The sequence below is a fragment of the Carcharodon carcharias genome, chromosome 13, assembly GCF_017639515.1.
Source record: "Carcharodon carcharias isolate sCarCar2 chromosome 13, sCarCar2.pri, whole genome shotgun sequence".
In the NCBI taxonomy this organism is placed as follows: domain Eukaryota; kingdom Metazoa; phylum Chordata; class Chondrichthyes; order Lamniformes; family Lamnidae; genus Carcharodon; species Carcharodon carcharias.
The window spans coordinates 43,555,439-43,573,325 of record NC_054479.1 but is presented as its reverse complement, the minus strand read 5'-3'; the positions used below and the strand labels follow the sequence as shown (position 1 = coordinate 43,573,325).

The window sequence follows — 17,887 nt, the reverse complement described above, 5'->3', positions numbered from 1 at the left end:
CAGAGCAGCATTAGCGCAGGCCTGGGAGGTTGAATACAATGGTTAGAGCAAGGATTGTTTTAGATATTTTATTTGAAACAATGCCTGTACAAAACCTACGCGTACAATATTAATCGTGTCTTGTGTAAAGATGATGGCCTCTTGCCTTTTTGCAATTTATGCATTAGATTTTTGCTTCAATGCTTACTTTATTTTTATTATCGTAAACAGATGGTATAGGAATTCTGGAAGAGGATATTTTGGCTGAAGATTTTGACAACGATATTCGGATTCTGATAACTGGTAATCTCCACCCATCTCCCACCTCTTCTCCTGGTTCACCTACTGGCACAGGAGCAGGCTCTCATTTCCAGCACAGCAGTGAAGCTGGCAGGGTAAGGTGGTAATATCAAACCATAAGCAAAGTTTAATATTTGAGGGAGAAACCGACCTCTTGTTTAATATAGTTCTTTTGTACAAAGTTGAGTCTCCCTTCCTTCAAGTCAGCTTAATGGATATTTGTGGGAATCTTTCTGCTGTTAACTATTGGTACTATAATGAAAAGTGGATATTAATAAATAATGAGTAAATACTTTAAATTCTTAAAAGGTTTCATATACTGTCTGTGGCAGGCATGATTGTCAATGTTTCTTATACCCAAAACTCAAATTTAATATGAAGCTTAAGAGTTATATTTGTTAACTTATGAAAAAGTTTAGTACCCCAATCATACTACTAAACTGTTTGGATTTTGGAAGCAAATTTGAAACTTGTCATACTTTCCAAGCTTAGTTTAGTATTGATGAATCATATTGTCTTGCAATCTTAAAATGATTAGTCCAAAGGAGCATGAGGGATGTGAGGGTGGCAGATGAATCTGTTTGAAATGCTTGATTTTTGTTTTGGACTAACATTGTCAGTTATTGCATTTTGATAGTACATTATTTAAGAGTGTAAAACAAATATTACAATACAGTACATTCTAACTTCTCTGCAAAGTGTGCAAATGACAAATTAGCATTTCAAAGGTTTGTTAGTCATGTACCATCCAATTAATTGCACAACTTGAATTTGCAGAACGCCACCCCCTCAAACAATGGATGAACCCCAAATAATATATGCTGCATATAATTTGAATGTTCACAGTACCACACACAGTAAAATAGTCTGATTTTTATTTTGTTTATTTGTCCCTGATTTTTGGTTCCTTTATCCTTAGTTTTAAAGTTTGCAGGTTGGGAGGTGTGACTTGATGTTGTAAGTTTAAATCTTAGATTAAATAACGTGTAGATGAAAAGCTGGAGTGGCAAAAGAGATGAAATACCTCAGTTTTTGCATAATTACAATTTCCAAATAGCCCTAGGTCACCTTAGAACAGGTTTTTTTTGAATCATTGTATAAATTTGGCAGAGCAGGCTCCATTAAAAAAAAATCCCAAATACTGTTTTCCTCCTTTTAAACAAAAGGATATTTAAACTGAAAAAGGAGTAATTAAATGCAATGTTTTTGACTTGATACTTAAAAAATTCGTCTTCATTTTAAGGCATCTATTTCTGGATAATAATGTAGGTTTTCCAGTTGTCTCCTCAAGAAAACTTAAATTCACATTGTCCGCGCAAGAACCCAAATTATAACCATACTCCGAATAGCATCATACCTTGATCTGCTGATGAGATTTGAAGGATTAATATGTTTATTTTGTTCCTTGAAGTGGAACGGTTGTGCAGTGCTCCACCAAGTGGCAAAATGAAGTAACTGGAAAAGTAACTCAAAGCGCCAAATAGCTTTAAATAACAGGGAGATCTAGTTTAAAAAAATGGATTGGAAATCATTTTACTGCTGGGGCCCAGGCCACACTTTTGCTCTTCTAATTTTTTCAATTTAAGCTAAAACAAAATCATCTAAAATTTGAAACTCTAGCTGCTTGAGGGAACTGTAGGCAGCCCAAGCTTGCTAATTTCAAGAAATATCAGCCTTAATGCTGATATTGAAACAAATTTAAATACGGTATCTAGCTTCATGGTTTGATTAACGCATTAATAACCATATAGGCCTAAAAAACTTCAATAAGATTAGATAAGCTACAAATGCACAGTAGGCCAGTACTAGAGAAAAGTAGGATTTATTTTTTGGGTGGGCATGTGGGTTTTATTTTATGAATGATCAGTAGTCTACTTTACTTAGCTCTCAATTGAGCAAGATCAAGTGGACAATATAATGTTTGTCAACATGTAGCTGAGGAATGGGTGAGTAGTGGGAGAGGGGGAGAATTATTTTGGAGAGTGACGTCTAAGGTGAGCGTAACACTCAGGACATGTTCCTGTAGAATGGTTTTCATTAATTAGTGATAAAGATAATTTCCTGTGAAGTGTCCTGGGTTACGCTTGGTGGCTGTGGTATCAGTGGCTGATTTCTTTTTGGCCTTGAAACCCAGACCCTTGTTAAATACCCAAAAATGTGCTGAAAACTAAGTTTCACTGCCAAAGAATTGTTGATTGGAGTGTTGATTTGGCAGTCTGCGAGCCTCTGTGGACATGGAGAACAGAGCAAATGTCTTGGTTATGAGTCGCACTTTTCCATGTACTTTTTTCTCATGCCAACATAAAAGTCAGCATTTCATCAGTTAAGTCCTGTGAACAGAATATGAGCTTGTGCTCAAAGTATAGGAATAGAGTTGTCTGGTATGCAAGGAACCTACCAGATTATTGTAGATACAATTTCTACTACAAGCACCTAAGATAATTAATACTTCTCACACAAAGCACTTCTATCCTAGAGAGGTACCAAATAAAAACAAGTTTATTTACAGATAATCATTCACAAAATAACCAATATTTTTTTCAGTTAATTTACGTAGCTTTCAATTAGTTAATTAAAGGATGAAACAGATAAACTAGTCAATAGACTTGAATTGAAAGGCTTTTCTTGAGAGCTTTCAAATAAATTAAACTGCTGAGAAATGGAGTAGTCTGCCTGATCTCTACTGGTTAAGGCATCTTAACCACAGAGCTATGTTTTGTCCCACATCTACTGTGACTTAATCAAAAATAAACCAACTGGCATACCTGAAGTGTCCGATTTTTGTACCAATAGAACATTTTGAAACATACTTTTGTCTTTTGAGAAGGCAATCTGCAATATGGAGACGTCACAAATAGTGAGCAGTGAAACCTGGAGTCTCACAAGTGAATCAGTAACTGGAGTGAGCATTAGAATAAGAAAACAATTGAATTTCTTTCTGAATTGCAGTAAAAGGAGGGCCCAAGGGAAGTCCAAATGAATTTAGAGCATGTGCAAACATCAGTAAACATGTGTTCTCAAGAAATTCAATGAATTGAATGTTTACAAATCACCTGAACTAGACTGAATATTTTTCAGAATCCTGAAATGGACGATGTATTGGTTAGTGTTTTTAGAAGTTCCACAAATGCAAGTGATGCACACAACTGGACAGTTCGAATATTAACCCAGTAGGAAGCTAGGATATATAGTGAATCATCTAATAGTGATAGGGAAATGGTCAAGCCTTTTGCAGGATTCCTGTCAATGCTGAGCTGAAGAGCGTAGAGATTGTAAGAAATAGCTTAAATTTAGAAAAAATTGTTTCAATTATTCTGGATTCTGAGAGTGGGTAACCAAATTGATTGAGGAAGAGAATTCAGTAAATACAACTAGATTTTATTTAAGCCTCCAGAAATGAAGCTACTTGAATTAGTAGCAATTATATACTCCATTGTAATCTTCTACAGTATTAGAAAGTGGATAGTGTTACGATCTTTGACCAGACCTGGGACATGGTGGTGAGATCTAGTTCAGGACCAGTAACGTTTTGTTTAATATAGTTAAAGGTTGAGATTCAAGACACCTGCTTTTGAAATAAAGCTACAAGATTCCACAGGTTTTGAACAAACAAAAACAAAATTTACTTTACAAGTTTAGAAAGATAAAACAATTTACAATATGTATCTTATACTCTAACATTCAGGCTAAGTATGAGGTACATGTGAATTGACAGACACACTGTAGGCAAACACACCACACTACTGAGTAAATGACAGGTGCAACCAAAACAGAGACCATAAATTTCTCAAGAAATCACCCAGACACTAATCCTATGGTGAGTCAACCAAACTCACTGAAACTTCATCTTTCTCACGAGGGTTTCCAATCTCTACCTTTGAAGATCCTGCCTTGAAATTCTCGCCAACATCACTACCACTCTGATGACTTGAACAATGGCCCACCTTGAAGGATTTCATTTTTACCTTCAGATTCCTAAATGACTCAACAGTAGCTTACAATCATACTTTCAGAGCTGTGGCCTTGCCAAGCAGAACACCACTGCCCCAAAGGGGTACCTTTACCCCAACGGCCCATAGTATTGAGTCTGCTAACTGCAGTTCTTTATTTAATTCTATTTCTTTGCTCCCTTCTTTTAATTTACTTAACAGGACCTATTCCTGTCCCTGTGTCATTGATACTTTTTGGCTCACAGACTGCCTCAAATTGACTCTCTGAAGAAGAGTTGTTCACTGACCCTTGAACTGTTCTGGGAACCTATCAAAACAGTCCTAGAGGGTCCCACCCTTGTTGCTAGGCAATAACCACTAACAGCATTGAAACATCCTGTACCTTTAAATGTTACAATCTCCACAGATCAATGAGTTTCAAGACAACAGTAACAAAAAATTGGGAAAAAAGTTATTTGGTCGAAGTCAAGTGGATCTATGGACTATGATCTGTTTATCGTTTTTCCTTTAGTGACAGTGTGGAGCAGGACACTATTTCATATTATTATTTTGCTGCAGGCACTTCTTTGGGGCATAGAATTTTCGATCAGTCTGACAGGATATACCCTTGCTCTTCAACCAACACATGCCTATACATGCCCAATATCTGGGTAATTTGTAGCATGCCAAGGGCCAACCAGGTGGTGCTTTACTGGCAATATCAATACCATCATGTGATTTTGATCAATTTTCAGAAGCTATCTTGGGTCTCTGAGGCAAGCCCTCAGGATGGAATATGGCTTGCTTCCACTTTGGTTCAATGAATTCTGAGATGGCCGCTAAGTCCAATGCGTGATCCGCAGACTCATCCACATGCGAGGCAGTTGGTGCTTGAAGGGTCGGGCAGTTGAGGTGTTTGAAGATTTGTGCACTCGTTCCAATGTCTTGACTTCACTTCGGCATGCTTCTGGCAAAGTCTCTCAATGTATTCAGTGCCTTCCCGAATAAACCTTTTCTATTTTGGTCGGTCACTCCCATGGGTCTGCAGGGATGTTTGACTTCTTCGGGGATGGTTTGAGGACATCCCTAAAATGTTTCCCCTGTCCTCTTGGGAGCCTGGTGTCAGGATATGAATGAGTCCCACCAGCGAGCTGCTTTTGAGTGATGAACACTTGTTGCTGGACATGTTGGCTTGGGGGAGGGCAGTGCTGTTGGACCTCCATTTTTATCATTGGATTTGGAAGATCTTGCCATGGTACTTCTCCAGTGCTTTGAGGTGCCTGCTGCATGTAAGTCTCTGAAGCATATAGATTTAATAAATTTTTCAGAAGATTGTAGAATATGCACTCCCAAGCAATGGCTTAGACTGCAGACTAATTTGCTCAACAGTACAAGTAACAATTACACAGTAAACAGTGAGGAAGAAAAGTACCTAACCCCCAGGTGTGTCTGTTCCTGCAACCCCCTTAAAATTGTACCAAGTGGTTTAAATTGCCCCTCATTCTTCCTTTCAAAATGTATCACTTCCATAAGCCTGTGTGTTAAATTTGATCTGCCATGCATCTGCCCATTTCACCAGTCTATGTCCTCCCAAAGCCTGTTACTATCAAATCAGGATAAGTTGATAAGTTGTTCAAAAATTTGGAGTCCTTGGCTTTATATAAATTAACACGAGATAACCAAAAAAAGCAATAATGTTATGCCTTTGTAAATCACTTGTTAGGCCTCAGATGGAGATTTGTGTTCATTTCTGGACAACACACTTCAGGAAGAATGTTACAGCTTTAAAAAGAGTTCAGTGGAGATTTATAGGCATGTTATCAAGGATAAAGGCCTTCAGTTACGTGGAGCTAATAGAGAAGCTCTTTAGAGCAAATAAGTTTAAGGAGAGATTTGATCAAATTTTGAGGGGTTTATCATTGTAATTGGGGGGGGGGAGAAACAGTTTTCACTTTAGGAGTCATTGATTTAAAGTAACAGACAAAAGAACTAGAGAGGATATGAAAATTTATTTTGCAGAGCAGGTTATGATTGTCACTGTATTGTCTGAAAATGTGGTGGAATTAGATGAAATGGTAACTTTCAAAGAGGGAATTGGTTAAACACTTGAAAAATTAGATAGTTCTTTCAAAGGGCCAATGGGATGAATGGTCTCCACCTGTGCTTTACCGTTCTGATATATATTTTCAGCAATCAGAGGCAAAACTGCCTCACCTTAGGAAGTAGATAATTTGCATTTGCTGTGCTGAATAGGACCTGTTTAAATTCTCAGACTTGCATGATGATTCACCTCTGACATACTGAGTCTCTTAGGTCTAATTCCTTTATCTCAGATAGCTTCAATGGATTGCTCAATTGGAGCTGAAAATACCTTTTAAAATTCTACCGCTACAAAGGGAGTATAAATTGAATGCGTGCATTTGAAACAATTAGCCTAGCTCTTATCTCTTAGATAAAAGCAAAATACTGCGGATGCTGGAAATCTGAAACAAAAACAGAAAATACTGCAAAAACTCAGGTTTAACAGCATCTGTGGAGAGAAAAACAGAGTTAATGTTTTGAGTCTGTATGACTCTTCTTCAGAGCTAAAGAGAAGTAAAAATGTGATGAAATTTATACTGTGGGGGGGGGGGGGGGGTGGCGTGTGGCGGAGTAGGTGAAGCTGGATCGAAAGCCAGCGATAGCTGGGGGCAAAGGAGAGATTGACAAAGATGTCATGAACAAAAGGACAAAGGGGTGTTAATGGTAGTGGTACTGGCTAAAGGAGTTGCTGATGGTGGCATTGAGGTAAGAAAGTAGAATGTGGATAATAGCAGGACAAAGGGTATGCACTCTGGAAAGAACAGCATGAACAAGTGACAGATGGCCCTTGTGGGGGTGGGTTGGGGTGAGGGGACGGTGGTGGGGAAAAAAGATTGAAAATAGGATTAAAGGTTGGGATAAAACAACGAATAAAAATAAGTGGATAAAAATTAAAAGATAAAAATGAATATTGACAAAAGGGGTGAGGATGGAGGAGAGAGTTCATGGTCTGAAGTTGTTGAATTCAGTGTTAAGTCCAGAAGGCTGTAAAGTGCCTAATCAGAAGATGAGGTGCTACTCCTCCAGTTTGCGTTGGGCTTCACTGGAACAGTGCAGCAGGCCAAGGACGGACATGTGGGAATGAGAGCAGGATGGTGTGTTGAAATGGCAAGCAACTGGAAGGTCTGAATCATGCTTGTGGACAGACTGAAGGTGTTCTGCAAAGCGGTCACCCAGTCTGCGTTTGGTCTCTCCAATGTAGAGGAGACTGCATTGGGAGCAGCGGATGCAGTAGACTAAATTGAAGGAGGTGCAAGTGAAGCGCTGCTTCACCTGAAAGGAGTGTTTGGGTCCTTGGACGGTGAGGAGGGAAGAGGTAAAGGGGCAGGTGTTGTGATTGCATGGGAAGGTGCGGTGGGAAGGGGATGAGGTGTTTGGTATGATGGAGGAGTGAACCAGGGTGGCCCTGAGGAACGGTTCCTATGGAATACCAACGGGGGGGGTGAAACGAAGATGTGTTTAGTGGCGGCATCATGCTGGAAATGGCGGAGGATGAACCTTTGAATGTGGAGGGTGGTGGGGTGAAAAGTGAGGACAACGAGGGCCCTATCATGGCTCTGGGAGAGTGGGGAAGGGGTGAAGGCAGAACTGCAGGAGATAGGTTGGACATGGTTGAGGGCCTCGTCAATCACAGTGGTGGGGTGCCTCGTTTAAGGAAAAAGGAAGACATGTCAGAAGTGCTGTTTTGGAAGGTGGCATCATCAGAACAGATGCAATGGAGGTAAAGGAACTGGGAGAATGGGATGGAGTCCTTACAGGAAGCAGGGTGTTGAGGAGCTGAAGTTGAGCTGTAGGAGTCAATGGGCTTGTAATGAATATTGGAGGACAGTCTATCACCAGAAATTGAGACAGAGAGGTCAAGGAAGGGAAGGGAAATGTTGACGGTGGACCATGTGAAGGTGAATGAGGGATGGAAATTGAAAGCAAATTGATAAATTTTTCCAGGTCCAGGCGAGAGCATGAAGCCACACTGAAACAGTTATCAATGTACCATAAAAAGAGTTGTGGGAGGGGGCCTGAGTAGTCTTTTTTCTTAGCCCTGTTGCAAACATGGTGCCTATTTTGGAGTTATTGTATACCAAAATAAATGGACCATTTTCTGAAATTGAACTTGGGTTTTTAACCCCTCAAGTTATTGGACAGAAATATGTCTAAAATGCTGCATTAGAGAAAAATGCTTCATATTTTTCACAGTAACAGTGTGCCATTTTATTGAATTCAAACTGAAAATATAAATTCAATATTAAATATAACTAATATTCAGATGAATTGCATGTATATCAGGTAAGCAAAAGTAGATGAGCTTTCTTCAGAAAAATATTAATTTGTTCACATGAACAGGGAAAAAATGAAATGTGTACATCTCCATTAGCAAAGGTGAAAATAAATTTGGGATGTTTGGTGTTCTATAATTATGAAGCTGTCATAATTGCTCTTCAGATGAATATATAGGAGCTGGAGTAAACCATGCAGCCCATCTACTCAGAGTCTGTTCTGTCATTTGCATAGTTGATGTCTGATCTGTACCTCAACTCTAACCAGCTTTTGTTCCATATCCCTTGATAGCCTTGCTATCTATCAAGCTCAGTCTTGGGCATTTCCATTGATCCAGCGTCTGCAGCATTTGAGTTGCCCAAAGGCAAGTGTATCTTTCCAGAGATTCGATGCCCAAAACTGAACGTAGTACACCAGATATGGATATCCGTATTTGATTAGTTAAAGCAAATTGTTCTAATAAATGTAGATCATGGATGAGATAGTGTTTGGAATGCTGTATTTTCTATATCAACTGTGATATTTGAATTGCGATAAGACCATTAGTTTAGAGCAGAATATCAAAATGCATTTACACTTAGTAGATTTTAGGGACTCTGGTTATTTACTAGCAATTTCTGTACCTGCTTGACTTCAAAACAACAAATTACTTAGTAATTGATTACACAGTTATCTTTGGAATCTAAATGTATAGAAATAAATTGGTCATAGTTGCCATCTCATAGAGTGGCAGCTGGGTAGTAGGTTGGGTCAGGTCGGGTTGTGGAGAGTGGTTTTAATAGGATCCAAGCTAGTTAGTGAAGGTGAAACCAAGACATGGAGTGTTTCTTTTTTGAAAGAATTTATTGACTTGTTCAGCCTCGCAGCTCTCCTCACACTCAATCCAGTGTCCCAGCTATCCCCTATTTATACATGCTCAAAGATGATTAGTACCCATCACCTGTTTCCCTTAATCATGACACTAACAAACCTTAACAATGTAATTGAGAAGACATTGGCAAGAGAATTTCTTAAGAGTTGGGTGGGGGGGTGGTGGTCCAGATGGTCAGTTCTGTAGTTACTCAGGATTTCGACTAGGATTTTTGTCTAACGTTTCTTGGGTATCCCCCAACTAAGTAAATCAGAACTGTTTGAAGTTCTGTTGGAGATGGAGAAAAGCCATGCACCATTTGATATGATGATGTGTTGAAATGTAGTTTATATCATTGTGTTGTGCGCTTAGCAAACCATATTTTGTATAAATATGCCCTTGCGCTGCACCTGCTTATGAGCAAGTAGATATTAACCATTTGTAAAAAAATTTGTTCCACCTTTGTAATGAACTGATTCTAAATATCAGAAAATTAATTTCCTTCTTTTCTGTTTTCTACGACCCAATTACAGTATAACACCACCTAGTACAGTAATTAGTACATGAATTGGTAAAACATCAAGAAAATGATTAAGTAAATAAAATAATCTAATCAACATTATCTTTGAAGTTATATTTTCCTATATATTTATTTGCTTTCAGGGTCAAGGAGGTGAGCGGCTCCTCTCCACGGAAGCTCATGAGGAAGTGGCAAATGTACTGCAGCAACCACTTGCTCTTGGATATTTTGTTTCAACTGCCAAAGCTGAGAATCTTCCTCAGTGGTTTTGGTCTGCCTGTCCCCATGCTCAAAATCAGTGTCCATTGTTTCTAAAGGTGAGCTCTATTTCTTCAAATTCAGATTCATCAATAATTATTTGGAATATCTGTCTATCTTTAATGTTTATATCTGAGAACAAAATAAGACCTTCGTATACACAAATGGCTGTTTGAATGCAGGCAGGCCTAGCATTGGAATATTTATACTTTTTGCTGCATAGTAGGAACATTCCCACATACTCTGCTCTTGTCAACCTATGTTGACAAGCATCTGCGGTAACACTTAGGTGCAGCAAATAGAAAATTGGATGAGGCTGTGTTCACTGGGTGGCACCTCGTCCATTTCTGGCAGCTTATTAGAGAGAACTTTTGAAGACCTAGAAGTGCACACTCCATTGTTATTCTCAGGATCAGATGCTACATTCTGCCAGACTAAAGAAGTACTGGAATAATATAGACTGAGAACTAACTAAAAGAAGACGTGGGTATTTAACTATGTGAAACTTCCATAGTAAGAAGTGCCCCAAAACAAAGTAATATCTGCTGGCAGTTGAATTGGAAATAATTAAGACTCTGGCGTTCACATTGTTTCAATACATACGAACATATGAAATAGGAGCAGAAGTAGGTCAGTTTGCCCCTCAAGCCTGCTCCACCATTCAATAAGACCATGGTTGATCTGTTTGTGTTTTGAATTCCATATCCTCATCTACCCCTGATAACCTTAGACTCTTGTTAGGCAAGGGAATCAATCTCCTTCCGCCTTAAAAATATTCAATGACCCTGCCTCCGCCACCTTCTGAGGCACTGTATTCCAAAGTCGCACAACCCTTTGAGAAAAAATTTCTCCTCATCTCTTCTAAAAGGGCGACCCTTAATTTTAAAACAGTGCTGCCTAGTTCTGGACTCACCCACATGAGGAAACATCCTTTCTACATCCACCTTGTCTTGACCATTCAGGATCTTATAAAAGTCTTCCCACGCTCTTCTAAACTCCAGTATAAACAAGCCCAGTCTGTCCAACCATCTCCCATAAGACAACCTGCTCATCCCAGGTATCAACCTAGTAAACCACCTCAACCGCTTGCAACGCATTTACATCCTTCCTTAAGTGAGAGCAAAACTGTGATGTGGTCTCAGCACTACCCTGTATAGCATAACATCCTTACTGTTATGTTGAATTTCTCTTATAATAAATGATAGCATTCCATGAGCCGCCTTAATTACTTGCTGTACCTGCATACTAACTTTTTGTGACTCATGCAGTCGAACACCTCGATCCCTCTGCACCTCAGAATTATGCAACCATTCTCCATTTAAGTAATGTTCTGCTTTTTTTTGTTCTTCCTGCCAAAGTGAACAACTTCACACTTTCCCATCTTAAACTCCATTTGCCAGGTCTTTGCCCACTCACTCAACTTATCTATATCTCTCTGCAACCTCCTTATGTCTTTTTCACAACGTATTTTCCTACCTATCATTGTGTCATATTCAAATTTAACTGCCATGCCTTCATTCCTCTCATCTAAGCCATTGATATAAATTGCAAAATATTGGGGCCTCAGCACAGACCCTGCAGGACAGGACTCCACTTGTCACATACCACCAGTCAGAAAAAGACTCATTTACGCATACTCTGTTTTCTGCCAGCCAGCCAATCTTCTTTCCACGCTAATATGTGACTTCCTACCCCAATGGCTTTTATGTTCCACAGTAACCTTTGATGTGGCACCTCTGGAAATCCAAGTACAGAATGTATACAGGCTTCGCTTTATCTACAATGCATGTTACTTCTTCAAAGAACTCAAAATAAGTTGGTTAAACATGATTTCCCTTTCGCAAAACCATGACTCTTCCTGATTACTTTGAGTTTTTCTAAGTACCCAGCTGTAACCTCCTTAATGGTCGAGTCTAACACCTTCCCCATGACAGACGTCAAACTAACTGGCACATGCTTTCCTGTTTTCTGCCTCCTTTTTTGAATAGAGGGGTTATATTTGCTATTTTCCAGTCTGATGGAACCTTTCCAGAACCCAGCAAATTTTGGAAAGTTATCACCAACACATCTGCCTCATTAGCCACCGCTTTTAAGACCCTAGCATGAAGTCCATCAGGACCCAAAGACTTGTCAGCCCGTAGCTCCATCAGTTTGCTCAGTACTGTTTCCCCAGTGTTTGTAATTTCACCAGGTTATTTTCTCTCTCTCTCTCTCTCCCACTTACTGATTTACAGCTATTACTGGAATGTGTTTTGTATCCTCTATAGTGAAGACAGAAGCAAAATAGTTCATTTCATCTGCCATTTCCTTTATTATCTAATATTAACTCTCCATTCTCAATCTCTAGAGGGCTAACACTCACTTTACTCCTTTTTAAATACCTTTAGAAACTCTTGCTTTCTCTTTTTACGTTTCTAGCTAGCTTCCTCTCATACTCTAATTTATTTCTCCTGATTAACCTCTGCTGTTCTTTTATATCCTGATCAATCATCTGACCTGCCACTCATCTATGCGCAGTTATATGCTTTTTCCTTAAGTTTGGTGCTTTCTTTAACTTCTTTAATTAACCATGGATGATGGGTCCTCCCCTTAGAATTTTTCTTTATAGTAGGAATATACTTATTTCTGAGTATTCTGAAATATCCCCTTAAATATCTGCCACTGCTTCTCTATTGATCTATCCTCTAGCCTAGTATCCTAGTTCACTTTAGCTGGTTCAGCTTTCATGCCCACATAGTTGCCTTTATTTAAGTTTAAAATACTAGTCTTAGCCGCACTCTTCTCCCTTTCAAACTGGATGTAAAATTCAATCATATTGTGGTCGCTGCTACCTAAGGGTGGCTTCACTCTGATGTCATTAATTAATCCTGTCACGTTGCACAATACCAAGTCTAATATAACCTGCTCTCTGGTTGGTTCCAGAACGTGCTGCTCTTAAAAAAAAATTAACTCGAAAGTATCCTCTGAACTCCTCATCCAGGCTACTACTGCCAATCTGATTTTTCCAGTTTACATGTAAATTAAAAACATCCATAATTACTGTTGTCATAAGCACCCAATATTTCTTGTGTATTTGCCCTACATTTTTTTTGACTATTAAGAGGCCTGTAGACCACTCCCACTCGTGACTTCCTTCCCTCACTATTCCTCAGCTCCACCAAACCCATTCGACATCCTGATCTCCTAAGCCAAGGTCATCTCTAACTATTGCACCAACGCCATACTTGATCAACAGTGCTACCCCTCCACCTTTACCTAGCTTCCTACTCTTCTTGTATGTCATATACCCCTCAATATTCAGGATCCGATCCTTGTCATCCTGCAGCCATGTCTCCGTAATGGCTATCAGATCATATTTATTTACTTCAATGTCCGTTATCAATTCTATACTATGCACATTCAGATACAGAGCCTTTAGTTTAGACTTTTTGTTGTCTTTGTAACATCTAATCTTGACTGTTGGCATATTCTTAAATTTTTTATCTCTGTCCCTTCCTGCCATTCTCTGACCTTCATTTCCCTAATTACTGTTTTGCTGTTTTGCCTTGATTCTACCCCTTAATTTGTTACATCTACCCAAGCTTGATCCCTGAACTGCCCCCACACCCCCCACCCTGCCATGTTTAGTTTAAAGCCTCTCTACTTCCCTAGTTTTGCAGCTGACTAGAAAACTGGCCCCAGCATGGTTCATGTGTAGAGTGCCCCAATGATGTAGTGACTCCTTTCCCTAGTACTGATGCCAGTGCCCCACAAACCGGAACCCACTTCTCCCACACCAATCTTTGAGCCTCACATTCATCTCTCTAACTTTATTTGCCTTATGACAATTTGCACATGGATCAGGTAATAATCCAGAGATTATTACCTTTGAGGCTCTGCTTCCTAATTAGGAATCTAGCCCCTCATAATGACTGTGCAGAAACTTCTTCCTCATCCTGCCTGTTGTTGGTACCTATATGGATCATGACAACTGGATCCTTCCCCTCCCACTGCAAGTTCCTCTCCAGACCTGAGAAGATGTCCCAAACCCCGGCACCAGGCAGGCAACACAGCCTTTTAGATTATCACTGTTTGCTGCAGAGAACAGTGTCAATCCCCCTCAGTATACTGTCCTATACTACCACTAGACTCCTGTTTGCTCCCCCTGCTTGAATGAATTACTGTGCCATGGCCAGCTTGCTCATCCACCTTGCAGACCTCACTTTCGTCTGCACAGGTTGTGAGCACTTACAACCTGTTTAACAGTTGCAAAGTTTTAGGCTCCTCCATTACACCCATGGTTCACATCCTCCTGTCCCTCACCACTGACCAGAACAGATGACCCTATTCTAAGGGTGTTACCGTCTTCTGGAGCAAAGTGTCCAGGTATTTCTCGCTGTCCTTCATGTTGTGCAGTGTCTGCAGTTCGGCTTCCAGACCAATAATCCTGATCTGGAGCTTCTTTAGCTACTTGCACTTTCTGCAAATGTGTTTGTCATGGATCATCTTGGTGTCCAAAAGTGCTTTCATTCCACAGCTGCAACATAACACATGCCCTGTCATTGTTACTTATGTTATTTAGTTAATTCAATTACCATCTTAACTAACCTAAGAAACAATAAGCATTTATAGTTAATATGCTGTATTTGATTAAAACGTTCCTGTATTCTTTTTCTTTATAGGCCTCCTTACATCACCATGTCTCCCTGGCACAATCTGATGAATTACTTCCTGGCAAGCACTCTCATCCTCACCCTCTGGATTCCAACAGAACTTCAGATGTTTTGAGGTCTGTGGTGGCTATCTGTCATTTACTCTTTAATTAAACTCTTCAATTAGATTTTACACTTTAGTAGCTAAAGCGAATACTAATACACTGGCTTTTCTTTTTCCAGGTTTGTACTGGAGCAGTATAATGCCTTATCATGGCTCAACTGTAACCCTGCCACACAAGATCGCCAGTCCTGTCTACCCGTCCACTTTGTGGTGCTTACTCAAATGTACAATACCATTATGAATTTACTTTGAAACTAGGAGTCACATTATACACAGACCTAATCCCTTTCCTGACTAAGAATATGATGCATCATCAGCTAATTATCAATGATTTGAAGATCTTGTAAGGGAAAATGTCAAAATTTGAGCAAGTATCATTTCCAAGAGAATTGAACTCACTCCACGTCTAATTTTTTCAAATGTCAGAGCGTTAACTTGCAGAGAACTTTTCTTGGATATTGGTGCATAAGCGGCATACATTGTTAAGCTTTTCCACATCAGTAACTTTTTTGGAATTTTTATGTTACAGCTTCTGAAACTATACTTGTCATCATTGCTACAACACAGAATTTATTTTTCATGATAAATTGTACATTCTTAAAAAAAACACAGTATTGTGAAATCGAGGAAAATATAGTGGAGAATATCAACTAGCTAGTGCTTGTAAATGATATTTTATTGTGCATTTGAGTCACCTTTGGTGGCTTCCTTTGTATTGTAGATATAAACCAGATATATCAAAACAGTTTGTATCTATTGTGTACAGTGTAAAATTGACAAATTGCAGTACTATTTTTTCTTAATCAGAAAAATTTCACAAGGCCTTTTGAAGAGGAAAATCAAGATTGTAAAATTGTACAAAAAGTTAACTTGGTGAGAATTGTAAGTAGAAGTTTGTAATTTTTCCATTTTATTGTCATTCTCCCTCCCAGAATTCATCAGACTGTAGATGAAAATGGGTTGTTTCGATTTCAAGGCCATTTTTATCTAGGACTTTACTGATGAAGATAAATACTCATCTTCATATTTTTGGAGGTGCAAACTCAGACCTCTGTCATTTTATTTAAGTTTTAAGTTAAAAGATTCTGGTGAAGTAATATTTATAGGTTTTTGTGCAAAAAATAAATAAATGGCAATAGATAAAATCCTATATTATGTACTTCAATGTGAGAAAGTTGTATGTATATTTCTCATGGATATGCATATTTTAGTTGTGGATTTTTAAAGTTTGAGCATACAAGCCCCAGTTGAACAACAAAATCCATTTACAGAAGATTTTAATTTTCTTCTGGTAGAAAACATTCAAGGTTCAGAAATGGCTTACCAGTTTGTCTTCTGATAACCTGGTTTTGCTAGCATGCTTGTATGTATATTTCAGAGCATTTTTAAATGTAAAAGCTGTACATTTCACGCCAATATGAAGTTTTTTCTTCTGAGCATTTTGCTGTGGGCTTCTTTTATATAAAATAAAATAAGTGAAGTTCATTTTAATTCTGTATTGCTGAAACAAATACACTAAAAGCGAGTTTGATAAACCTGCAGGCATTTTAATGTCATTCATATATCTTGTGGATGAGAGCTATACTTTTACACACTTTTTTAGATTAATAAATTATTAAATTATCGAAATACAATCTCCGGGTACATTTCCTTATAGTAAATTTAGTAGCAAGTCACAGTAAGGAATGCATGACTCAAGCAGAAGTTTTGTGAAGATTGGAAACTTCATATTGTTCTGTAGGATAAGGCTTTGGCGGGAAACAACAAAGAAAATAGTTTTTGACTTTGTGAGAGTTTTTGTTTTCCAGAATCTAGTTAATACCCTTGCGCTCTGCAGAGGAATGTTTTTATTAATAGATCACTCTCCTACTTTTAGCCAATTATGCGGTTCTATTCAAAAGCTGCAAGGGAGTGATTTTTTAAAAAAATAATCATTTGGTTAATAGAGCCTATAAACTCTGGGTTTAAGGACACATAGCTAAATATATTGTTCATGGCAGCATCAGCCTTTCTTCCTCTATCTTTATTCGTTCCTCCCCAGCACACGTTTGGTACAGTTTCACATGTTTCAGTAAAAGTGACTAAAATGCAATTCTACATTTTCTATATACCCCAGGGCCTATGATTTCCACCCGTGGGTAGAAAAATGCCAGAGGGTAAGTTTCACAGCTGAAGAACTAACATTTTTTAGTGATGCACACTTCTGAATTGGCAGCTCAGGGGTGTTTTCAGTAGCAAGTCTATTGGGCTGTGAACACTGGAATAATATATCCCATGAGAAAAGTGCATCTGAAACTAGAATGCATCATAGAATTTTTTTTGCTCCTAATTAAGCTGGAGTTCTCTATCCTGATTGCCATCATGAATTGTGTTGAAGGGAAAGGGAAAAAAATGAAGCCTGCAAAAATAAATATTCATACACTTATTGCAGCTGCATACCATATCTTGTTCCTTGTAGCAAAAGGTGAAAATGATTTCGCTGGTGCAATTAATTTTTGCTACCAGTTAGGCAAAAAAATTTAATTCCAAAATTTATTTTTACTGTATTGATGAGACCATCAACTTACTTTGGTTAATTAGTTCTTGATATTGATGTTGATTACATGAAATGCAAGTATTTAGAGATTAACACATCTCGGATTCTCCCAGTTGGCTGCTGTAACAACATTTTTGTGTGTATCCTAGATTTCTGCCGATCTGCCAAAGTTACAGCAGCAGATCAGGAGAGCTGCACAAGAATTTTTGGCATTCTACTACTTTGAATGAAAGGACATATTAACAATTTGTCTATAACGACTCTTCAAAAATATAGATTGAAGGTTATTCTGCTAATAGACAGTAGATGTGTTGGTTCAAACAGATGCTTACCTTCAGTAATGGCAAGTTCAAATGCTAAAGGCAATATCATATAATTCAATTGGTAAAATCTGAAGGAAAGCA

General features: G+C 38.6%; 1 protein-coding gene across 4 annotated transcripts in view; it reads left to right on the top strand.

Annotated features, from left to right (window-relative positions):
* The window catches only part of LOC121285843 (mediator of RNA polymerase II transcription subunit 13-like), a 271,744-nt gene extending 255,168 nt beyond the window's left edge, over positions 1-16,576 (top strand). For all 4 annotated transcript variants that reach the window (XM_041202724.1, XM_041202723.1, XM_041202725.1 and 1 more), the window contains 4 exons: positions 211-374; positions 10,078-10,251; positions 14,854-14,960; positions 15,067-16,576. In XM_041202724.1, the coding sequence (XP_041058658.1) occupies positions 211-374; positions 10,078-10,251; positions 14,854-14,960; positions 15,067-15,199 (578 nt within the window). In that variant the 3' untranslated portion in view covers positions 15,200-16,576. The remainder of the gene's footprint in view (positions 1-210; positions 375-10,077; positions 10,252-14,853; positions 14,961-15,066) is intronic.
* The last annotated feature ends 1,311 nt before the right edge of the window (positions 16,577-17,887 follow it).